Source organism: Perna viridis, chromosome 2 (assembly GCF_037379345.1).
Source record: "Perna viridis isolate PV_CMFRI_1.1 ecotype Kerala chromosome 2, ASM3737934v1, whole genome shotgun sequence".
NCBI classification, from domain to species: domain Eukaryota; kingdom Metazoa; phylum Mollusca; class Bivalvia; order Mytilida; family Mytilidae; genus Perna; species Perna viridis.
In genome coordinates this window covers 28925624-28952284 of record NC_142446.1, presented here as the reverse complement: position 1 = coordinate 28952284, position 26661 = coordinate 28925624, and the positions used below count along the sequence as shown (strand labels likewise).

At 31.4% G+C, this 26661-nt stretch overlaps 1 protein-coding gene across 8 annotated transcripts in view; it reads left to right on the top strand.

Annotated features, from left to right (window-relative positions):
* Positions 1–2880: 2880 nt before the first annotated feature.
* LOC148624517 (diacylglycerol kinase delta-like) overlaps positions 2881–26661 on the top strand; it is an 80176-nt gene continuing 56395 nt past the window's right edge. The window contains exons 1-6 of one of the 8 annotated variants that reach the window (XM_088567148.1): positions 2881–3081; positions 9950–9967; positions 15511–15555; positions 16613–16675; positions 17448–17528; positions 26019–26039. In XM_088567148.1, the coding sequence (XP_088423274.1) occupies positions 2932–3081; positions 9950–9967; positions 15511–15555; positions 16613–16675; positions 17448–17528; positions 26019–26039 (378 nt within the window). In that variant the 5' untranslated portion in view covers positions 2881–2931. Of the gene's footprint in view, positions 3082–9949; positions 9968–15510; positions 15556–16612; positions 16676–17447; positions 17529–22380; positions 22400–23246; positions 23343–24699; positions 25032–25671; positions 25694–26018; positions 26040–26661 lie in introns of those variants that run through there. The other 7 variants (XM_088567151.1, XM_088567149.1, XM_088567150.1 and 4 more) reach the window with 7 other exon arrangements.

Genomic DNA, 26661 nt, shown 5'->3' with positions numbered 1-26661 from the left:
TTTAGTTACTTTGTGTTCTTTGTTGTGTATGTCTGTTTTCCATGTCCGGTGTTTGTCCCTGGTTTACATTTTTTTTATTTCCACTATAACCTTGGTTCCCTTGATCACTCTTAAATAAGACATGTATAGAAAGGAGATACTGTTTCACATTTACTTTCCATAATAGATGAATTCAGTGATAAAATGCTCCAAGTTTTTAGTGGCATCTAGTTTCTGAGTGCGTTGCATTATTACGTATGTTATTCTTTTTATATCTTCGTTCCTTGGTTTTTAGAATTATTGATTTGTTATAAACGATATTTGATCTCAGTTTGTTTTGTTCTATGGGTGATTTTTCATGATCTTATTTTGCAAGGCAATGCAATATAATCGCAATATTGTATTTTCTGTGAAATTCTAAATAGTTCAGCGTTATCGAGCAAGATTGCCCATTTCGTATAATCGGTTTATTCAACGTAAACCAACCCAAAGTCGTTTATATCCCATAATCTAACCAGCAATTGAAAACAATCCTCAAACAAGTTAATTGTTCATCAATATTGATCGACTCAGTACTTCCGTACTTTGATTATTCAATATTATGAAATTAGCCAAGACTCTATCATCGGCTATTTTCGACAAAACTATGATCGAAGATTTGCAAATCTGCATGCACATTGAAAAGTTAGAATGAGATTTTTTAATTGAAGAAATAATAAATAATATCATAGTACAATGATATTTTACAAAATAAATAGATAAAAAATAGATCTGCACCAAGACAGAAAAAAATGTACAAACAAACAAACAAAAGGCAAAACGTATGATTCAATCAATTCTGTATCAGCCCTAAGATATGAAGAGGGGTATCAACATAAGTTGAAACCCCATCCCATACCTATTCAAACCTTTGGAACTGACCTTTTCTTTGCACAAATTGTCTGTCAAGGCAAACATATAAAGAATATACATTTGCTTCTGCATCGAAACCTATAAGTACAGGGGCGGATGGAAAGGAGGGGTGCCTGCTGGGGTTTCTCAGAAAAATGGGGTGCTAGGACATTATTTGCCATATTTATCAATCTTACGTATAAAAATGTCAATTGTTCCGATAAAAAGGGGGTGTCAACCCTTTGTAACCCCTCTGGATCCGCCACTGTTCAAAGTAAGCTTTCATGAAACTTTATAAATACACGCACAGAAACCAATGAGCTAAGCAGATAACAAACGACACATATGATTTTATATGGTAGTTTTCTTAGTATGTAGAGGCACTTAAATGGATACTTCGTGTTTTAACTAACCCAGAGACATCTAATTATATGATATGACGAGAATGGAAATGATGAATACGCCAAAGAGCCAACAACCCCACCGGAATGAAAAATGTCAGCTCAAAGCCATATATAAGCTCATCTGGAAATTAATTTAAGCTCCTACACTAGTATCTCTAGAGGGTCTCTGTGGTCCGCATGGGCTATTGTAATTCTCTTGTCACTACAAGTTGGTATCGGATCGCATGATAAAGTCACGAGGATAAAGTAGAAAATTGTCAAGGACGTATGTTATAAATGAAAACAGAACTTGAACAACACTGACCTCATGATTTTGTAACAAGAATTGCTCTTATGAGTTATTTTAAACCTTTACGAATACATCGAAAAGGTCTCTTTCCACTAATTCCACTTCCCATAGGCTTCTATGCTAATTTCACAATATTCAATGGCTTCTCTGGACTTTACCTTAACTTTTACCTGCAGAGGACTATATATCAGCATGATTCTACATATGTCAGCTCACAATCCTCAGAATGGCATGTGGGGTTAGCAGACTTGCAGTGCAGTACTGGTCACCGGAAGTGAAGGGTCTATAAATAGCATGGGAAATCCCAGTGTTTTCACAAGATAGGGGTATATTTAAAAATCATTATGGAGATTAGGCTTCACATCACAAGAAGCAAAATACACCTATAAAATGTACAGAAATGTTTTTCCTTTCAGAAACTGTTTAAATTTTTTAAATAAGATGAGAACTTTTTTCACAGCACTATGAGGAACAGGGGTAATTTCTGCGTAGGACTATTTTTGCCTACGTTCCAAATGCTCATTGGTTGAATTGGTGGTCTGTAACCTAAAGTCAGTATAACTTGAAAAAAAAAAAACAAAAACAAAAACAAAACAAAACAAAACACATGGCAAGTATCAATTTGGAATGATTTTCAAACATTTTCCTATCATCCACCTCATAAAACCTTGTTTTCGACAAGCTCATAAAAACTTTCACAATTTTTTCAACCGATACAAGGAACTCGCTCTCAAAAATACAGATGTACTTGTAAAGAATTATTACGTGCGGGTATCTACGGTTTAATATTCTACACAAACATGGAAAGCTCGATACTCATCCAATAAGTTAATTTAACTAAATCGTTGAAAAGTCTCATTCGTAAGGGATATGATTATGATTTGTTGGCAAATCGTGAAGGACAGCATTTTTTTTTTGGTTATTAACATTGATTCGCTCATAGGATCATTACATAGAAATTTAAAAAAAAAAACTACATTAAAAGCAGTTTTTGGCATAACATGGGTTGTGTCCTTATTGTAAATATGACTTATGATGTACCGTGATTCTCAACCTCTCATGGGAAGAATTGGGATTGATTTACCTAGCTTTTGTTAAGTTTAAAGAGAGATCTAGAGATTGCACGTTAGTAAAATGTAAAAACAAACGTTAAAAAACAACATTTTAGACGAATTATCGACAATTTTATTGATATGGATAAAACTCAAGAACTTAAGCCCCCGTTGTCTAACATACTTTTCTTATCTTGTATATGATATCCAATGAAACATCATGGTAAACAACGGACCTCACGACTCGCATATGCACCTTTGTGTTTGACAGATACGATGAAACCACGCCCCCTCTCGGAAATGAAGGAAAACCAAGATGGCGACCGGTTGGAAAGCAAAACGATCGTCGAAGGATAAGTCGAAGGAATTACCATCACAAGACGATTCTTCGGAAAGTGAAATAGAAACGGAACCTGCTAAGGCATTTCATCGTCGTATTTCTACAAACAAAGAAATTAAAACATCGGTATGAATAGAATTCGATAATATTTTCATCTTGAGCACCCCTGGCCTTATTCCATTTTCATGTCATACTTGGTTTAACAAAAAATGAGCTTGGCTCGTACACGTTAAGGACAAATGTTTTTAATCACATGGTGAAAAGTCTAGAATCCAGCAACGTTCATCAACAATTGGCTTGAATTTCGGCCATTCCCAGTTGCTTTTGTCATTCCACCATATGTAGTTCCAGGCTTGCTTTACATGCTTAGACTGCATTGACCGGTGTTGATAACTGCCAGTGCTTGATGATAAATGTATGATTTGTATTTTTTCAAAATAAAAAATGACTTATGCATGTGGACATATGTACATGTGTTGATGTTTTAGTCATGTTCCTTTTTAAAAAGTTCCAAACAGGAAATAATTACATGCACCAAAGATTGCCTTTTTGGGCTTTGTAGCAGATGATATTTTTTTAATAAAAACATTGATATTTTAACATAGGTTCTAAGTTTGTGTGAAAAATGGTAGTTAAGTTTGAATTAAAATGTTCATTTCATGGTCTGTTATTTAAAATGATATCGAATAATTATAACCAGGTATTGAAATAATCAAATAAATAAATATGAAAAGGAAGCTAACTGTTATATTCAATGCAACGATTGTGCAAGAGTATGCCAATTTCAAATGTCGGAATCAAGTACTTCCATACACATCTGGCTGTCGCAAGACAAGACTCGATGGTGCCAATATTAATAAGGTCCATCCAAAAAAGATTTCTTGTGCACGTTAGAGAAGAGTACTGTGTTATTGTGTTAACCAATACATTGTCATAGAAAAACCTGCATTTGTGACAAAGCTTACTTTCTTGATCATTCGGTTCAATTAAAGCACACAATGAAACAATATATCCTATAAACTATAAAGAGATTGGGATGTGGATGACTTTTCAAAATTGTTCATGCTTTATGAGGCAGAACGCTATCATGAATTTCTTTGAAGTAGGAAAACGCTATCAGGGAAAAAGATTAACGGTGGTCCACTCACCAATGGCAACCAGAAATGTTGCTGGGCGACCATTTTTTCTATTTTAATAGCCCAGCCGGCGAATTGCAAAAAATTATTGTAAACAAAAGTTCGGTCAGAATTTTAACTGGTTACCATTCGATCTGAAATGTAGCATTCCTAGTTAAATTTTATCGGTAACCAGTTCTAGTTATATGGAAATCATTCATAATCGTTGTCAGTTTCTTATATAGAATTGCTTATTAATTTCTACATCCGGTATTTCATAAAATGTGGAATTTTATTTCTGGAGTTAAAAAACCCCAAGAAACCGACAGCACAGCCAAGAGAAAGACATACCAAAAAGAATATAAAGAAAATAAATCAGTTGTGAATCTGTCTTTAGCACCTGCTCAGCCTGTTGTCATTAATGATGATAAGGAAGGGAAGAGGTGAAGAGTTGGCTACTGAGAGTGAGGAAGGGGAACAGGGACAAGGAGAGAATTCAGCAGCAGGAGAGAGTCGGGTGAAAAGAGAGAGAGGTACATGTAGGAGAGAATCAGATAGAAGAAGAGATAGAGGTAGGAGAGAATCAGGAATAAAGGGTAGAAGTGAGTGAGAAGCTAGGATGTGAAGATGATTATAGCAATTATGGGTCAGATATGTCAGAGTGTGATAGTGATTTAGAGGAGGATTCTGTTTTTGCCAGACTGTTTGAATATTCTAGAGATTAATTTGTTCAGAATCAGAACAAAATTAATCTCTATTATATTCAAACAGTTAACTGTTTTATGTATTTAAGTTTTGAAATGATATGAATTGGTTGTGTAATTTTAATTCATTGAAAGAGATATATTATCCAAAGCACATTTTCAACTTCAACTGCACATTTTAGGGTTTTCCATGATGCATATAAATAGGGAGGATATGGAGTGAATGAGTGAATGTGTGTGTGACAACAAATCACACGATACAGTGAAAAAAAATATCAAGGAACAGGGCTTTTATTTCTGTTCTGCATTTCTATGTTGCGTAAGGGTCTTCAACAATGAACAAATAGTTCATACCTCAAACAAGTATTTTTATGTACCAAAATTTTGTCCGAAAAAGTCTGGGCATCCAACTTTTTTTCTGGGTTAATTGATTTTATAGTTTAGTAGCCCAGGTGGCTACTAGCATCAGAAAGTTAATCTCGACCCCTGGTTATTTCATTGTTAAGCATTTCTTTCAGGAGCATATCTTCTATTTCACTTACACATTTTTTAACTATTGATTTCCACTTTGACATACACGGAAACTCACTTCTTGACAGAAATTCAAGGAACTCAGTTGGATTGTATTCTTGCAGGATTCTAATGATGTCAGTAGAGTAGAGTAGATCTGATTGATATATTTTGATTAGGCATGCCATTTTTAGAACCTAAGATAACTACAAGAAATAATATTCAAATCTCTCAACTCCTGACATCAAATTATACGAGTAATAAAAGTATATTGGTATGGCCCTGTTGTTTTCATCTGTAGACACTTGATTTTTCATGTGTTCAGTATTAGTTGATTGATCTTAAAAAAAATATATAACAAGGTTTCAAACCTCAAAAGAAAGGTTGGTATTGATTTTGGGGGTTATTGACCCAACTGTTATAAATTAGGGACCAAAAGGGCCTAAAACATGCATTTCATAGATTTCAACTTTAAAACTAGTAAAAGCATAGGAATGTCTATGATATTGTTTCATAATGTTCTATTCCACAATGATCAGTCTTGAATTGATTTTGGGGTAAAGTTTTGAAATTATCAGAAAATAAGGGGCCTAAAAGGGGGTCCAGAAACATGCCTTTTCCTGATGTTGTTAAATTTTTGTCATAATTAAAAAATCCCTTCAATCAGATTTCAGATATCTCACTGTTTTCAAGTTATAAAGGGTCAAAGTAGCCGCACTTACTTTTTAATTTTTGCTTTGATTTTGAAATTTTTTTATTTAATTTCAAATTTTGTGCTATATTGTTTCTTGTGTCAGTAATAAATTGTAAGTCTCTATGCTTAAGTGTGTCAAAAACTAATATTGTGTTCACATTTGCCCTAACTGTTCAGGGTTCGATTACTGTGGTCCTATCATGCTGTACTCTAGGAAGATCTTTATTGACATTTCAGTGGGTGCCTCTCACCTAAAATATGTTTTGGAATCATATGATGAACATACATGTACAATTAGGTTTTGCTTGTTATTGAGTAGTCACGCATTGGCACAGGCTATTTTGAGCTCGCGGAAAGTATAATTTTTTACAATGGCTGAAAAAAGTGGATATACATCTGTACTTCCATTCTAAAGACTTATTTAAAATGTATTTCTCATGTAGATTGGATTTTTTTTTGTGTGATTTATTTAGAAAGATATTAATCATTAGATAATATAGGTCTTGACACTATTTGACAAGTTATGCTTGCAAAATTTAGGCACTGGGGAATTCGTGCCATTGAGGAAGTTGTATCATCTTGTATTTTGCCTTTCAATGGCACTTCCTTTACTTGTATGTTTTAAATGTATCTGGCACCCTGAAAATAAGAAATGGGTGTCAGATTGCAGTAAAAACATGATTGTTTGCTTGGTGGTAAGATATATGTTAGGCATTGATAAAAAAAAATTCAATGATAAAAAAAATCTTATTAATAATCAACAGTATTACTATAATTATCTTTGAAGTACCATCATGTGAGAAAATTGGGGTTTAAAGAGTAAAAGTTATAAATAGCACTATGCATTGTGACATAAATAGGTTATTGAGGTTATTCTTAAAATAATAAAATGGTGTATAAAGTGTATTTTAATTATAGATAACCAATTTTATGGATCATATTGCTGAAATATAAGTAACTGCAAAGCACAGCACTTAAAGCATCACATTTCAATAGACAGCTAATACTACATTTTTTACATTCATGTAGCTTCATTTTTCTTGATCAATATCTGTTCATTAAGCAGTATACTAAATATGAATTAAAAAGTTTCTTTTGATACATGTACATATTTTTTTAAATTTGATATATCTACACAGTACACCACTTCCTGAAATTTTCAATTACAATGGCTGTAATTAGGTTAGGTTGTTAATTGACTTTTCAATAATGTTATCAGGATTTAATATTGATTTACCTCGAGAAATGATGAATAATCATGATAATAGTTTCATTTCCCACTGGGATGAGATTTGTACATAGACCTTTACTTCTAAAATAATTTAACAGTATATTGATTAAAATCAAAATGTTTCCTTGTAGTACTACTGTACTTCGTGTGTATTGAAGTGAAATTATTCATCAGATTGAAAATTTTAATTTTGATGATGTTCAATGAATATACTTGTTAAATTCATGGTAATAAACATAGATCGCAGAACTTGATTTTGAGATAATTGATCTGTAATATTAAAACATTTGTGTTAAAAATACTTATGTGACATTCATATTCTAGAATATGTATGTCACATAAGGAGTCATCAAATTTATTCCTTGTTTTATGCAACTGCAAGAAATTTTTCATTGTATGACAGTATGGTGCTGTTGTCTGTGTCATCATCAGTAATATTGTTATAGGGACTCCTATTTTGCTTTGAATGATATATGTGTATTTAATAATAAATTTGCATTTTGGGAATTTAGTTCTTGTAGTAATGTCAAGAAGCATCAGTTGTATTAAGCATATTCAATTTAACACACTTAACAGTCAAATTTTCCATTCTACCATGGTAAACAGGAGTGAAGAGCAGTGATTTTAACCAATTAAAAGTGGCTGGAAAATTCAAATTCAAGTTTGTCTTTTCAAAATTTTGTGTTTATCAAGGAAATTGTTTTCTTAAGCTGAAATTGGTTTTATTTGAGTATAACAAAAGTGAAAGATAAATACTCTGTTAAATAGTTTTTTAATGTAAAAGGTTTCAAAATTTTGGAAAAGGTTGAATGGAACAAAATTTGTGTGTAAAGTTATTTCAGTAGTATGATTTTATATACAGTTTATACACATTAGAAAAAAAACTGTGTTAATAATATGTTAAATGCAGATGTATGACAATAGTTTTATTTTACATCATGTAATCTTTGAAATTTTGTTCATGCTACAAATTTCATGAGAATCAAAAACCTCCAGTGCTAACAGCACATTTGTTGTTATCCTCTATAAGATTAATGGTGTTTCTAGAAAAGCTGAGGACGCTTACCCTACCGGTACACTTGGTCCATGCTGCCAGTTTTGGAGTCCAAGTTGCTCATTTACTTTTGTTCTAGTTACTTTATGTTCTTTGTTGTGTTTGTCTGTTTTCCATGTCAGGTCTTTGTCCCTGGATTACATTCTTTTGATTTCCCTTGAATCTTGGTTCTCTTGATTACTCTTAACTACAAATTTGATGCCATTATTACAAATTTCCCAATTTAAAAAATGACACATATTTTCCCATTTAGAGGTACATGTAGTTTATAAAAAGCCATTAATATTTCTGGTCATCTGCAGACATTTAGTTTTCATGTACATGTATTAACTTAAATATTAGTTTGTTGATGATTATAAAATTTTGCAACAAGGTTCCAACCACAAAGGTTTGTAATGATTTGCTTTTGGGTTATGGTCCTGACCCTTTGTAACTACATGTATATACATTTTTGCAACTCCAGTAAAAGCATGTGGAAATTTATGATATTTTATGATATTGTTCCACAACATTCTTTTCCATTAATGGTTTCTAGGGAGGAAAGGGGAAAGTATCACTGAGTGAATTTGCTCCCAGTTTTTCTAGTTGATGTATAGTTATACTGTACTGCTATGGTCACAATAAAAACTGTCATGGGCATCAATTATAAAATTTATTCAGTGATTTTGTACTGATAGATTAATAATTTAGATGGCTGGAAAATGGATGATGTTATTGAAGATAATTTATTATTTATTTCAAATTGTTCATAGCCTGAATACAAATGTCAATATGCTGTACATGTTACAAATACTGCTAAATGATACAGAAAATACTTGCTTTAGGAAGTTATGAAGTAGTGTTTGGATGACCTAGCATCAGGACCATTTATACTGCTGTTCATACATTCATACATTAATAGTAAAATACACATATGTTGAGATGCAAGTCACACGAGTTGATGTCAGCTAAAAATCCTATAACTCAAAATGAAAATCAATTAAGTTCAGTGCACAGCTTAGCTTTTTTTTTTGGGGGGGGGGTGTACAGAAATTACTTAATCTGTTTGTTCATCTGTCCATTTCTTATAATCACAATCCTGGATTTTTGATAAAGTTTAATTACATATAGATGATTGTGCATCATTTGTAGATATGCATGAAGAAATTAATTTTCAAAGGACTCCATAGTGTGATAATGTAACTTGTAAGTACAACTCCTTCTAAAAAGCTCAATTTACTTTGATGAAATTTTATAGAAAGGTTGGTCTTCTTTTTTATTTGTGCATAAAAGGAATATAATTATTTTTGGAGAAGTCTTAAAGGAGATAATTTTAACTTGAGGGTTTTACATGTTAAAAATCATATATAGTTGTATGGAAGTTGCATGTAGAAAAGGATTTTAAACTATAAGTTGTACAGTTTTGACTCCAATTTCAATTTGATGCTAATAATTTTTTAGTACTTATTAGTTGTGTGTGGTTTCTAACTGTTGTTATTTATATAATCATGTAAAATCATGTTTCTTAATAGTTTTTAGTTTTGAAAAAAAAAATGCAACCTGATGTAGTAAATATATTTTTGCTTACAGGATTACTGAGGTAGCTCTCCACCCTGATTTTTTAATCAATAAGACCCAGTAAAAAATACAGGCGTATAGCCCCTCAGTCAGGTTTTCTAAGTGTTCTTTTATCCCTCTGTATTTCAGAGCAGGAAGCTGAAATCGGTATGTAAATCTAGGTCTTATGCCACTATTTCTGTGTGGTAAATTAGCTTTCAAAGATTAAGGAATAACCAGGACTGTTTAAGTATGCACAGTGTCTGCAATATCAAATGTTTATACTGGTGGAAACCAGTAAGAAGACAAAACTGAGAACAGTTGTGTAATTTGATAGTTTTACATTTAAAACAATATTTCATTGACTGTCAGCACATATGCCAGTTGCTCTCTATGGCTAATTATTAAATGAAGTTCAGTCTATCTTTTAATCATTGCTACTCCAGGAAAGGTGAAAATTACGCTAAGATGTAAATAAATGTGGTTAATTCTTAAATATTTTTTATGACTTGTTAATTCTGTCCTTTACAGTTTTTGAAATTGCATGCATGTAGTTCTATAAATTAGAAGTTTGAATAAACATCAGATACTGTCAGATGACACTCCTGTATACATTTCTTTCAAAAACGACCAATGACTAAGAGTATTAATTCTTATCAAGTTTAATAATTACATGTAGCTGTAGTTATCATAGGAAAATGATAGGATTTAATAAAAAAAAAACTGTGGAAAACTATGAACAATGTTCTTTCTTTATTTCATTTTCCCACTGACACTGTCAGTTAAGTGTTCTTGTCTGGTAATACTTTTACTTATATAGAATCCTAAAGTGTTTGAAAAATTCCCTAAATTCTTTACATTAGATTTTATGGTGTAAAATATGCCAGTGAAGTAAGGTATTTTATTGTACATGATAATGTGAAGTGGTGAAGGCAATCAATTCTGAGTAAATTTCAACAGTAAAAATGGTGTACATAAGGCATTTTGAAACTAAGCAGAGAGTTTTTATACAATTGTACAATTACAAAATTTATGCACTTACTTTTTTTTTATTGAATTAGAAAGGAAACATTTGTGTTAGGTAATTTATGCCCAATTCATACTGTAAAGAAATAATATCTCATCTGTTCAGAAAGTCCTGGTTATACTTTACACTTTTAATGCATAGTTTTAGATCATTGCATTTGACATGTGAAACTGTCCATCTTTTTGTGATGTCTTGCTTTTATTTGACTTAATATACAGTTTTAAATATTTTGGACTAAATATTTTTCTTGCTACTTAATGAGGTTCTAGATATAGATTATTTTTTCTATAGGCTAAAATCCAATGGTTTCATTGCAGGAACAAATTATAAATCGGAATTTAATGAGGCGAACTGTGATTGTCACTTGTACCCATGGTATGGTTGGGAAATCATGATATTGTTTAAACCATTTCAGAAACTAACACTCTATTCTAGTGGAAAATTACACATTTTTACTCTACTCAAGAAACTACTTAACTGCTTACTAAAAGAAACTTTGCCACCAGAAAATCTCATTTGATTAGCACAGCATATCTACAGATTAGTTTACTAACATGAGTTGCATCCCTTTGATTAACACATCTACATTTTATGCTTTTGTTGGATTCCAGGAGGAAATTTTGGTGTGTTTTTCAACAATTTTAAACAACAGTCTGAGATTTAAGGATTTTACTTCTTTGTATCTTTACCAGTCTCAATTCAGTCAATTCTTGGCTGGATAAAAACCAATTTTTGGAATGACATAACAAAGAAACAATATAATAGTATTATGTTTCCAACTTGCATCTGGTTTGACATAAATAGGAAGTAAAATGGATATTGTACTAGTTCAGATTCATGTATGATGCTTTGATTGTTATATGAAAAATATATGTTTGAACTAATTTTGTTAAAAAAACACTCAAAATATTAAGCTTATGTTCAAACTACATGTATCTCACTTTTGAGACATCATTATGTTATGCTATTTTTCAATATTGGCAAGGTGAGATATCTGTCATAATCACAGTCAAGCAAACTTTTAACATCATGAATGAACATATGTGAGCACAAAGGGATTGTGGCAAGGACCTACTAATAACATAATTGTTTTTCAAAGTAAGAAAAAGACTAGGAGGATTTCAAATGTACTCTTGGATAGCAGAGCCATGCACATTTAGTGGTGTAAGATTCTGAATTACAGGTTAACACCTTTTGCATGACTGCAAAATGGTAATGGTACATATATAATAGCACTCCTTATTTTTGGTGGCATCTGTGTTTTTGTCCATGGGCACTATGTTATCATATGATAATTTTAGAATCTGTTGATTGATCTTAATATTATTCTTTAACAAGGTTCCATAATAAAGTTGATATTGATATGGGGGTTTTGACTATGACCATTTTGTAATTAAGTGCCAAAAAAGGGGCTTTAAACAAACATTTAAAAAACTAAGTACTAGGGTATATAACTTATTTATTTGTATAAATATCTATGAAAATGTACCTCAACTTATGTTCTATATCACCAAGGTCAGACTAGGATTGCTTTTGGGGTTACAACCTTTACATGGGAGCAATAAGCATTGTATTTATATTTTAGTATAATGACTATGATTATTTTACTATTTCCTGGTGTAAGTAAGTATGGTTTTGTAAGTAGAGCTACAAACAGAGGTTTACTGAAAGAAAAATAGTTGTGAGACTTGTCACTGTAATAAATATTCATTTTTTTTCATTTTTTATTTTTTTTCACATTAAAAGGATGGAGGGGTGCTGTGCTTTTCAATTTGTGGCTAATTGGGACACTGTAAAAAAGTGTTCTTTAAAATAGAAAAGATAGGCCATTTTGTATTAGTGAGTATTATCTTTTTCAAATATACCATGCTGCATTCTGAAGCTTGTGCAAAAAATACTTATATATTTTGTATCCAGCTTTGATTTTTTGCACAAAATAATGATGGTGCTGAAAATGTGTGCCTGTACTTCATATTTTGAACTTACGTTTCATTAATTACAGGAATTGTATTAAAGTAGATGACATAAAATTCCTTGTCATGACTACTCTTCTCTTTTTATATGTATTATGGAACTATTCTGCTGGCATCATCATTGTTCTTGTTGTCTGTAGACATTTCTTGTTTATACACTGATTTGGATACATGTATAAGTGTACAGATCTCTTTGAAAATGAAGGTTGGGATTGTTTTTGGGGGTTTTGTTTTGAATTATTTAAAAATAATGGGCAAAATAAGGCCAGAAACAAGCATTTTGCTGACATCCAAAATAACTTGAGTAAATGTGAATGGATTTCTTGAATCCCAATCAAAATGCAGAACTGTATCAAGCTTGAATGGTGTGTGCTTACTGGTACATGTATTTGCCCCTTCTGTTCAGGGTTGACCTCTGCAGTCATTTCATTTATGTGTAAGACCATAACCTTGGTTTAAAAAAGAGAGCCCATGTTATATTATTTGAAGAATGCAACATTGTGGGGTTTAAGGACCAATGCAACATCAGCATATTGTTTAATGAATTTTTTGTGTCATCAGCGAGTCACAGTACATGTACATCTTGTTAAACCCCATGCAACATAGTTGTGGAGACTACATTGTATATTGTTTTTGACCTGTCAGTCTATCTTTAATTTTCCAGACTTTTTTTCTAAACGCTTGCAGAAATTGAGCTGATTTTTTGGTATGTAAGTTTACCATGATGAGTTACAGATCGAGTTTATGTTTTGTTATGCTAAGCTGATTTTTTTCCCGAAATTACGGGCCTTGTTTTGGCTAATTTTACAGAAATATCAGTTTTCTGGACTTTTCTTTCTAAAAGTTTGCTGTTATTGAACTTGCTTTGGGTATGAGTGTCAAAGATCAAGTTCATGTTTCATTCATCGCTCCAGTTTTTTACAAAAATTACAGCTCTTGTACATAGCAAATTTTACAAAAACAATAGTTTCCCAGACTTTTTTTCTAAATGCTTGGAGACTTTGATCAAGCTGATTTTTGGTATGTGAGTCTATGATGTATCATGATGAATTACAGGTCAGCTTTGTGTTTGGTTTTTATTTTCTGTGAATTAAATCCCTTTGAACTTTTTTTTTTAAAATACTTTTTGTTTGAGAGTCCAATTAGTGGATGTGTATGGTATTTAAGCATGCTCAAAAAGGTTCTTAAATTAGAGATGTAACTGAATGATACACACAAATCCAGGTTTCTAAGAAATATATTAATGATATTTGATAATTGATTTCACTGAATTTATGCATTCCTTCCCAACAAACTTAGATGACCATGTTAGGACTGAATTGGGTAACTATTCCAACTCTCTGAGATTTACAAGAGTTCTAGTTATATAAAGTTTTGCTGTTTAGTGTCTTTTCCCTTATGCAATCTGTCTAGCCTTAGTACAGTATGCAGGCTGTCTAGCACTTTTTGACAAAAAATAAGGGCTGATTGTAGGGATATTTTATGGATTTTAGAGTTAATTTAGGCAGTTTAATACATTTGGATGGAGTGATCATTATAAGTTAGACAATAAAGAAAGTCACAAAAAATATCTTTTAAGTACAGGAAGGGTAAGCAGTATACTGTCCATATGAACTACATTAAGACCAATTCAGTACGAATGTATTTTCAAAATTACAAGAGTAGAAATAAAATACAAACTGTATATATAAATCAATGATCTAAGTTTTCAAAGTCGTTAATTGTCAAATATTCTCTTGCCACTGATTTTGGCTTACTTTCAACATCTGAAATGGCATGTATGTGATATGCTCAGAAATCAGGTGACTTCTGCTGGAATCTTGGTTCCCTTGATATGATTACTTTTTCATAACCATGATGACCCGAATGTTTTCAATCAAAACAACTGGTTGACAGGAACCAGATTAAACAACTGGCAATGGCTCTATATAGATATCGAAGCCTGATAATGTGTATGACCTATATAGTCAATTGTAATGAGCCCCTGTGTTTGAATCAGAAACTGGGTAATATTCCATAAATTTAATGCTAACCGTACATTTCATCTTTTAATGTAAACTTCCCATTCTCATACAAGCAAAAATCATACATAGACATGTATATGTTATTTTTTAAAAGAGGTACATTTTAGCGATCTATGGGTTGCTTATGATATTCACCAGGGAACCAGATTAGGAACCAAAGTAAACAACTGGCAATGAATATTTATAGATATCTGGGCCCTCCTATATAGTCTTGCAACGAGCCCTTGTGCCCAAGTCGGGAACTGGGTAATGTTCAATGCTAATGGATCATTTCATGTAAACTTCCCGTTCACATACAAGCAAGAAACATATGTAGAACACACATTTATGATACTTAAGAGGTATATTTCTATCTCGTATAAAGTTAGAACTATGATCCTGTGGCTGTAAACACGGCTTAGATCTGCAGCATAATGTGGAGTGGTAATATATAATTATGCAAATTATATGCAAATGTAAAGTATTGAAATTACTCTTGCAAGAAGTTGCTAACAATATTAGCAACTTTAAGAGGGAACTCATCAAAATAGGGCTTTTTAGAAATTTCCTTTGAACTGAAAAAATTAAATGAAATTTTAACAAAATAAAACAAAAGGATTTTATTTTAGGAATTTCTGGCTGATAGTTTTTGCAGGTGATTTTATTAGTATTCTAAAAACCTATTTTTGTTTTTTTCTGATTTTTTAGGCATGTACAAAAGAAGGTTACTTGATGAAACAGACAAATTTTCAGGTAAGGTATAAATGAAATGATCTTTTTTTAATAAAAACATTATTATGGTAATCACTTTATCATGATATTATATGATGTATTTTCTAAGATTGAAGAGCAGTTATTTAAGTTTGCTTACCATAAACAGCTCTGGAGAAATCTGGAAATTTACTTTACCATTGGCTTGATCAACTATTGCCACTTGGGTTAAAGCTGTAGATTGACTCCTGTTAGAGTTAGTGCCTTTGAAAGGTGAAAAATTACATTTTTGTAGTTTTTAGCCAATACCCGAAAACCTAAATAGATAGAAAGAAATTTTCAGTGATGAAATGATCCTTATAATAAGGCATGCAAAAGTCAGCAAGTTGAAGTTGCAAGATGTTTCCTTGTTATACATGTATATTATACTTTATTCTGATATCACAAATGCTGAACAAAGGTATACAGAAAAACATATTGATTAACATATCAATGAATTATACAATTGTTGGGAAAATAGTTAGTTGCAGTGAAAATTTGAGAGAATCCAGTTTGTTATTGAAAACTTGAATAAATTTACACAGTTTGCGGATCTTTGATTGCTGCTTTTGGTTCATGATAGCATTGAATTTTAGAATGTTAGGATGAGTTATGTAAATCTCGACAGTGTTATAATATCTCTATCATGGAGTGTGTGAAAATAGTGCTCAAAACTGTGTGATGTCTTGTAGAAGCGATATGGTTTTTGGTGAATTATTGATGTTTCCTGATCATTTCTGTTTAAATTGATCTTTTAATCTTTGTTTTATCTCTTGTTTGATATATGGTGATGTGATTTGGAAAGTACATATGAAAATCCACATTTGTTTAAGATACTTTTCATCTTGCTGAGAGAACTGGATTGAAATGTTGTTGTCTGTGTCAGCATAAATAGTATTTAAATATAAGAGTTATTGCCCTTGAAAGATGAACAATTAAGCAGTTGATTTAGGCTCCTGGGAGGCTCTAGTTGTTATCGGACTTTACTTTCAATTTTTTTAGTTATGATAGTTATTGATAAAAATACAGGTGTAAAATGGATTAGTATTTTTTTTTACAGAGATGGAAGAGAAGATATTTCAAGTTAAAGGGTAGAAAACTGTACTATGCAAAAGATACAAAGGTTGGACTTCTTATAGTTACTATTTGTGTAAACCTTAGACACAAGTTGTTGGTGCTGCTGAGCATAGTTTTGGTATTCAGTTTTCTAGAAGGCTAACTGCCAACAGACAAGCAGTTTTTATTTCCTTTTTGATTTTTTTTTTACCAAGACCAATATTGAGGAGGTAGAACCATGGTAAGGGACACAACTCTTACAAATCATTGGAACATTTGTATTCTGCATTTTGCATCAGTCTCATATAAGCATCAAAATAACTTGGACTTAAATGAAAGCTAGATAAACTTTGGTGAAATTGAGTATGATGCAAACATATCACAGATTTCAAGAGTTATGTCCCTTACCCTAGGTCTACCTCCATAAAAACATTTTGTTTAAGCTTTCCCTTTCCCTTTGATTTTACAATTGAATGTATGGTGCTGTGAATCAGAAAAACTAAAAAAAAACATTTAATTTGTCTTATTCCTGATTATATTGAACAGTTTGTTTCCTCAATGAAGAACAGTATCTTTATCTTTCAAGTTTGACATTTAGTACATTACCATTACTTGTTTTTGCAATAAAAGGCTTTAAAACAACCTATTTGGTTGAAGACTTGCATATATGTAAATACCTTTGTAAAGTTTTATTCAGTAGTTTCTTAACCCTGGGCTATACAATACTAATTAAAAAACTATTTATATTCTTTAGTTTTTGATTTTTGTGCATTTTACTACCTGAAGAAAAACACATATTTATTGTATGAATGACTTTGACATATGTTTTTCTATTACAGTCTATTATTTTTGATGAAATAGAGTTGACTGATCTTAGTGTAGCAGAGTGTAGTACAAAGAATATAAACCACAGTTTCCAGGTTAGTAAATAATAATATTATGATTTGTACTGGCCTGGGTTATTATACTAATTAGCCGACAGGTGCTTGGGGTGCATCATTGAATGTTAATACAATGTAATTTCATCAGATTGTGATTTGTAGATTTGAAATTGTGATCCATATTACTTCCTGCTGGTCTGTTATATTTTACTGTGTTGAAAAAGAATTAAATACCAGTTATTTAAGCTATTTGTTTGGTTAGCTTTACATATGAGGCCATATCCTTGTGATTGACCACCTTGGGATATATGAACCTGTCTGAAAGCTTGTTACTTTTTAAAACATGAAAGCTAACTCAGCATATCATACCAAAAAAAAAGCATGGAGAATTGGCTATTGCCATCACTTGGTGTCCATCGTCGTTAACAATAATACAAAACTCTTCTCCTCTGAAACTACTTGACCAATTGAAACTAAACTTGGTATGGATGTTTCTTGGGGTATCTTGCATAGAATTGGAGTGGAGATTTTTGATCCATCCAAAAATGTGGCAGCTGTTACTAAAAAAAGAATATAGGGGTCAGACAGTTTTTCATGTATATCTCCAAAACCGGTAGGGTAAGCAAAATTCTTTCAATAGCTGAAATGATCTATATTATTAGGACTGCAAAAGTCTTCAGGGATAAAAGTTGTCAGATGATTCCTTGTAAGAGTTATTTCCCTTGAAAGGGGAAAAACGACTCCTTTTTTTTAAGTTTTCAGTCAATATCTTGAAAACTATGATAGATTTAAAGAAACTTTCAATTGTTGAGAAGATCTTATGATAAGTCCTACCAAAGACTTCTTGAGTCAAAATTGTTGGACAACTTCTTGTTAAATTTATTGCCTTTGAAAGGCAAAATTCAACCAGGTGAGCGATTCAGGCTCCTGGGAGCCTCTTGTTATCATACAATGCTCTGTTTACATAATTTATGAAATATTATTTATACACATTTTGTTGTGGAAATACATGTACGTCCTGTATGATTGGGTCATTTTGTCTACTTCTTGGATGGCTAGACATTTGAGATATCACACCAAGGACAATATGATACAAATTTGTGAAACAAAAATAGCTGTTGTGATTGGTTATTTTGTAAATGTGTATCGTTTTCTAACAAACATGATTGGTTGTAAGCAATGGCGTGAAGTTTCCAGACACTATTGGTGACGTCCAAGGGTCCAGAAATTTTGACAGCCCATATCGGTCATTTAATCAAACTTCAGCAGACATTTATGTCAGTCTGAGATCGGGAATAAACTTTAAAAAAAAACTTTTTTTGTTGTTATTTAAAGATAAATATTCAAATTTATGTTATTTTATTACATACTCTGTCTTTTAAAAAATATCAGAACGAGTGAATGAGTTCAGTTTCAACCACACGTGGATGTTCTAACATGTGCACAAAACATTGTATCTTGTGGACATTTTCATCACATTGACAAACATACCAAAACTTCTGAGTGATGAGAAAAAATGTTTATTATTTATTAAAAAAAACATGAATACATTTTGTTTATTGATTTAAATGGGTTGTTGACTTCAGTGTTAAAAAGATTCAATCGATAAATTAATGATAATAAACTACGACTGATTCGTAGTTTCAGCACCATGTACTTTCATTACCACTGAAAGAACGGTGGGAAAATGATGGATTTGTCAATCCTTTTCTTAATTAAATCAAGTAATAAATGTTTGAAAATTCTCTGACTCACTTAAGTTCATTTGTATACACAATGCGGCAGCACATGTACCGTTAATTCTATTATGCAATCAACTAATCAGTTACAGGTAAATCACAGTGACAGGTGGCTGCACATCAGCTAATATTGACGCACACCTGTCAATTAATTTCTTATAAACAATTAGGAGACAGGTGTACATGATGTTTATACACTGATAAAACCATGCAGACAGTAATTTATAAGGGTTGACAAATTTTTATGTCTGACATTAGAAAATGGTTGTCTGTCATTTGCAAAATTTGTTGGTCATTGACCTGCATTTTTGACTATTTTTGGACCCTTTGTGACATCATAGACAAACTATCACTAGAATTTCTACCATTACAGATGTGAATGTCAAGTGGCCAAAATATTTCAAAGAAATCATGGAGAAAAAAATTCCTGAAAGTTGAATATCACAAAATGATTAAAATAATAAAGTTTTTTTAATTTCAACATCATAACTAACAAGCCTCAATGAGTTTGTTATGATGTGATACTTCAAATATCTAGCTGTCCAAGAAGTAAATAAAATGACTTAATCATAGGCAATGTACATGTATTTTGCAATATTCCAAAGAAGAAAAAATTGATGCATATTTAGAGTCAGTTCAGTTAATCATAATTGATATATGAAGGGAAGGGGATATGGCCTTTTATTGCTTGTGATATATATGAACTGGCTAACTTGTATGACATCAAATCTTGAAAGTTCATTTTAAAGAGCAGAAACTGTGAGATATACTAAATTTAGTTTTTGATCTATATTGTACATAAAAGATATCACTCACACTTGTTGCTCAATATTATGGATACAAAAGCATAATTGTTGATTATTAATGGTAAAGTGTGGCCTTCAGATGGTTTCTACTCCAGTTGTGTTGAAGTTCCTGTTACAATCATTTATTTGGTTTCAGTGTGTTTTTTATCCTGTTAGAGATTAGTTGAACTTCATTGAATTAATAACAACATTGTACATTTATTTCAAATATTTTGATGTTGTCTTTATATACCTGCAGCCTTTTGCTTGAAGCCTGAGACTCGAGAAGTTGAATCAGGCTTTTAAAATAATGGATATCTATGTTTTGAGCTTTCAGCAACCCTTCATTGGAATGATTTGAACTTTGAATTGAAATTTTGTATGATAGTTTTAAATTTTTTTTGAAGCGGAAGTTTTATTTATTATATTATGTTTGAGTTCTTGGGTTAGTGCTTTTTTGAATTCCCTTATAGTTTCTATGAAATTTTGGAATGGCAGTTGATGTACAAAGCAGAAGTATTACTTTCAGATATTAGATGTTGTACTTTTAATTTTTTTTTAGAAACCTATTCTGTGTCTAACATTTAACCATTAATGAATGGTGTGTGCAACTTTGCCCAAACTGTTCAGGGTTTCAACCCTATTGTATCAAGCTTGGCCCTTAAAATCATTTTATTTATTTTGTATGCATGTTCTCTTGTTTAGTAAATTATGATCTTAATGACCTGTAAGCTTTGATGGAGTACATTGAACCAGTTAGTATTCTTATATTATACCCCCATTCGACTCCACCCCAATCATCTTGTCCTTTAGTCTGTCATTACTTTGTTGCAGTGATCTTGGCTCAAAGTGGATAGATTGATTTCAAATTTGGTGTGTGACTTTATGCAAATGGTGCTTAAATTGTTAGTGATTTAAGGAGGTAGACCTAGGTTAAGGGACATAACTTTTGAAATCAGTGATATGACTTTCATATTCAATTACACCAAAGCCTATCAAGCTTTCATTTGAAACAGAATTAAATCAACCCAAATTACTTTGAAGTTTACAAGAGACTGATGTAAAATGCTGGATACAAACGTTCCAATGATTTGTAAGAGTTGTGTCCCTTACCTTAGGTCTACCTCCTTAGGGTGCTGTCGAGTGTCAACTTCCTATTTTGTGTAGCCATTTTTCTTTTGATAGAATGGTATAGAAAATTATCATCACAAAGATCTGGGCTCCTAATGGATGGATAGATTCCAAATTTGGTGTGTGACTTTATATAGATGGGGCTTACATTTTTAGTGATTTAAGGTGCTGTCAAGTATCAACTTCCTATCTTGTGCAGCCATTTTTCACTAGATAGAATGGTATAGAAAATTATTACCACAAAGATCTGGGTTCCTAATGGATGGATAGATGAATTCCAAATTTGGTGTGTGGCTTTATATAGATGGGGCATATAAAAGCAATTTTGTGTGCTTTCCAATACCAATTTCCAGTTTCATGGGACTTATGCCATTTTTCACATTATGAAATGATATAGAAAATATTGGTCACAAAGATCTTGGCTCCCATTGGATGGATTGATTTCAAATTTGGTGTTTGGTTTTATATAGATGGGGCATGTGTAGTTAATGTTTTTGGGTTCTGTCTAATATCAACTTCCAGTACTAGTTTGGGTACATGTATGCCTAACTTCATTTTTTATAAAGAGTTAATTGAATGAAGTTAGAAAGTTATTTTGAGTAACTTCTAAGTGTTGCAAACAATTATTTTCTTTCCACACAATTATCAAATTTCACACAATGTTGATGGATTTATTTCTGTATTAATAATGATGTCTTCAATGAACAAATTTAGACATATTTTGTAAACATAAAAAAAGGTTATTTCAATAAGTGTGTCATTTCTTCCTGGTATGAGAATTTGTTATGTACATGTATGTATTCATCTTTTTATTTTCATGCATCACTATAATAAACATCAGAGAGTTACTAGTGGATGAATAGTTATGTTGTTTTTTTTATCATTATTGTCAAGTAATGAATTCTGCATCTTAAGTTGAACTTCTATTTTATTTTAATTTTTGCGGACAAGCATGAATTAAAATCAATGTCTTACATTACATGTATTTGTAATTGTAGTTTGCAGTCTACTGTTGTTTCACTTTCATCTAATACATCATTATAATGTGGTTAACCAGAAATGTAATTGTTTTTATCTTCAAAAGTTAATGTTCATGTGAGTGCAAAACAGGCATGCAGAATATTAAAAACATGAAAATGGCATACTGGATTAATGTATTATGTTCTCTGAAGGATCTATAGTTAGTCTACTTATCAGGACTGTGTATCATACAAGGCTGTCATTACTAACATCTTACCTTTTAATGTAAACTTTGGTAAGAATTACTGTTGTTAAGATTTTATAGGAAAGACGATAAAATAGTGAAAATCATATTTTTAAATATTTTAGGCAGATTCTAATGAAGGCATGTTAGTTCCATATTTAAATTAATTAAAACAAATAAAAGAGATAACCAACTCTAATATTAGTGATAGATTAAAAGTGAAGCAGTAGTCAACAGGAGGACATGTTGCCTGACTAAATTTGGATTAGCTTTTACTTATCCATGTGAAAGTTTCATGTTTCACTGACAAAAAAAAAGAAGGTATTTGGAAATCATGTGTAAACAAAAAGTTCTTAGCAAGATATGTGTTCTGAGCTGATTCTTGTATATACTTACATAAGCAATAAAATAATCCATACTCAATAACATACTTCTAAGTCCTAATGTCAGTTAAATTTGAAGTTTTCAGTCTTTTTTTTGGGGGGGGGGTGGGTTTCTACCTTCAGCATATTCATATCTGTTGTTGTAGAATTGATGAAGTGCTCAAATTATTCTGTTCTTGTATTAAAAAAAAAACATTAGCATCATTTCTTGAAATAAAGATAGGAAAAAAAATGCTCTATGCTCATTGCATTTCTAAATTTAGGTCAATCATCTACTATTTTTATTTAAAAAAATGTATATCATCTTTAATTAGAGTAGTTACAGTGCTTAATTGGAATTCATACTGATAAAGTAATAGGTAAATGAACAGGTAAAACTACAACTTTATGTAGGAGTATTGGCCTCTGGTTAAGATATTAGGGGTGGAGTACATCTACATGAAGTCATTTGATGCCTAATTAAAACTGTATCTTGTGATTTTCTGCCTACAGGAAATACACACTAGGGATATGTGTGATAATTTGTTGCATTGGTTTTCTCAAGAAGAAATAAAACATGTTAAGTATTAATGTTTTGGATCTAGAAATAATGTGAATAATATTCATAATTGGTAAGGTTTTTTTTAAATCAGCACTTGTATTAATTATTGCTTATATTACTGTGAAATTCATGGATACCAATTTTCCGGGATTAGGGAAGAAACACAAGGTGGTGGATTCTTGAATTCGTGGGGTTTTTTTTGTTTTCAGTATACACATCAATAGAAGTCTCCATTTCGTTGGGAACCTAATTTCGTGATTTGGCCTACTCACAAAAACCACAAAAATTGGTACCCCATGAAGAATAGTACTTTTACTGTATACATGTACAATGTACATCATAAGGATATAATTTTGTGGATGAACAGAAGTTTTACTGTAATTATTTGTGAACATCTATTGCTAAGCACCAATTAGAAGTATTGTTTCAAAAAAATTCACATAGTTTATTAAAGTAGCCTATATTGATATAAGAAATCCTGGTTGTTTTTACTGTTTTTCTGGTCATTTGTGAACTGTCCAAATTAGTACTTTACATCTATGATTGATTCTCTTCCTGTTTCCAATACATTGTATGTGGTCAGATCTATATTCCGGAGTATTGTGTTGAGTGCTCTGTCTAGTTTGACTGTATGTTTCATAGATAATTCATCCACTGAAACAGGTGTTTCATGTTCATCAGTTTTTTCATCTTAGAATGTTGATTAAGTAGGGAGGTACAAAATGAACATTAAAAGTTAATTTTATGATTCTAAATGAAACCTAAATGAGAAGTGCCAGCACACTTTAGCTTCCTACATCAAGGTAGTACAGATGATCTAATATAGACAGTATTGGGATATACTAGTCTATTGCTGCCATATGGATAAATGAGGTTGATTCAATCAGGTAAGTTTTGAAATGGTTGAGCCACATTAATCGCATTTGATCTCAATAATTGTAAGTGTTTATTTTCATGATTTGTACTCAGTATTGTTGAAAATTGACTTATCAAGTAAGTGTTTCACTCTATTTACTACAACAGTCAGTTTAAACATCAGTTTTTGATGTTAATAACATATTGCATTTTTCCCCAAATCAGGTCGTTTATATGAGTTTCTCATACAGTACACTGCAGAGTTAGTTCAGTATTTGAAAAAGTATTTTTTGGTTTTCAACATAAATAGTGTTTGATGTAGGAACCATGGTTTGAACTCTAAAGTATTTGAAATTAGAGTTGATGAGGAAGAAAAATATCTTTGTTTAATAATGATTATTGATCCATCTTTGTAAGTCAGTGGTTTACTTAGTGGGAGTAAAGTAAGAGAAACTAATAATGTTTTAATGGCAATAAATGTATTATGTATGCGACAAAATCTCCCTATATATGTCTGATTAAGGGTTTTATGGTGTACAAGTTCAATAAATAACATGTGTAGGATTTCCCTAGCTTCAGTTTTAAAGGTGGTTAATTACCTTGTATGTAGAAGTCTCATTTTCTGCCAAACTAGAATTAATGAACTATTGGATACACTAGGTTTTACTTTAGTTATTCAAGGTAAGTGAAATTAAAAAAAAAATCTTGACCACTTTCTTTATGCATGTGTGATGTAATTATATTTTTTTTTTGGTTAGGTAATCCAGTGTTTTGTTAAGTCACTTAACAGAAAGCATTGTTTCCCTTGTGAAAAAAAAAAAACCAGATCATCATAGTTAAGGCTTCCAATAGCTTGGATTAATTTCAGTGTGTGTGAAAAGGGGATCTCAAAAAGTGCATCACAGTAAGATATGAATAGGCTATATCTTATCTGAACAGAAAATATAAGTCTGCTATGTCTATTCATGCATGTTGTCTGATGGAGAGAAAGTCTATACCATTCATTTGTGTGTGATGTCTGATAATTTGCCTATCTTGAAGAAAATTTTGCTACCCTCCCATTTGGAATAAAGCATGGCAGGTAGGATACATGGATGGACCTCAAAATTGATATATTCTTGGCTTTGATTGATTGAACTCTTCTGAAATTCAGATACAGAGCTTATATTCGATGATTTTTCTGCTTTTTTCAAATTATCCATTAGGATTTCTATATTTTTATTGTATATTTACTTCTGTTTTTGCCAATATCTCTTTGTTGACCTCCTGGAACTGAGTTTGCAGAAACTACTGACTTAAATGCTTTGTGATTTAGAAATGTTGATAGCATCTGACTTCTCAATAAATAGTCTCTGAGACATTTTAGCATAATATAAAGCAGTTTTATTCCATAGATTAGTGTAACAGCAACAAAGAATCCTTTGTAAAATTTTCACCAAATTTTAAGTTTAGAAATTTGTGGGTCAGATTTCTAGGTCATAAACTGCTGTTTAACATGTTATATTTCAGGATTCAGCTGTGAATGGATTCTGTATTAATAAATAAGGTCAATTACATGAGTTTCATGTAAGTTTTTTCAAATGTCACAATGCATGTTCAAGAATTAAGTGTAAAAAAAGATAGTCATGAAATTTAATATGTAATTGAAATTTCATGATGAACTCTCAGATACAAATTTATTGATTAGTATAAAAATATCAGACTATTGGCATGCATGGTGTTTATTGATGTGTTCAAGCTTATTCATAAGTTTCTTATCTGAGCGACATAAATTTATATCTACCAGAGTATAATGGATTGTATGTATACTTTCTGAAATGGACAGTACTCGGCAAGAATAGAGTTACAAAGTGTTGCTTTACAAAGCTAAAAGGTTCATTTTCTTCTTCAGGGTTGTACTCGCTCTTTGATGGTAAGTTGAGTGAACAATGCAATAGATCTTTTTTGTTTTGTTTTTCATGTTACTTTGAGACACAGATTCCCTGATGTACAGTTGAATACTTAGTATATACATGTGCATATGTATTGGAATATGAAAATAAGCTAAATGCCTGATTTCTTTGCTGTAACTTACATTTGTAGTAGCACTATTTGAGCTCATATTAGTTAAGAAATCTGTGTCTTTAAAGTATTTTAGGATGAATTTTTATTTTGTGCTTCATTGTACTTTGGTATTTAATATATTACTGCTATTATTGCTTGTGTCCATTAGAAATAGGTAATCAAGTTTGTTTTTGTTCATCTATTTGTTCAGTAGTTTAATGTATTTTATTTTTAACTTTATTTTCGCTTAATTAAGATATAAATTGAGTGTATGTTTAGAAATTTCCTTATTTTTTGTGTCTAAAATGTTAACTATTATGATGGATTTTGGTCTGGGTAAGTTACATTTGATGTTAAGAATTTTATTTCGGATAAGATAAATATGATAAAATCTAGAGATGAATAAATAGATATACCAAAGTCAATAGGACCAGCATAGAAATCATGCTTCTTTATTTTTATGCATGTTGTCAAATACCATAAAAACATAA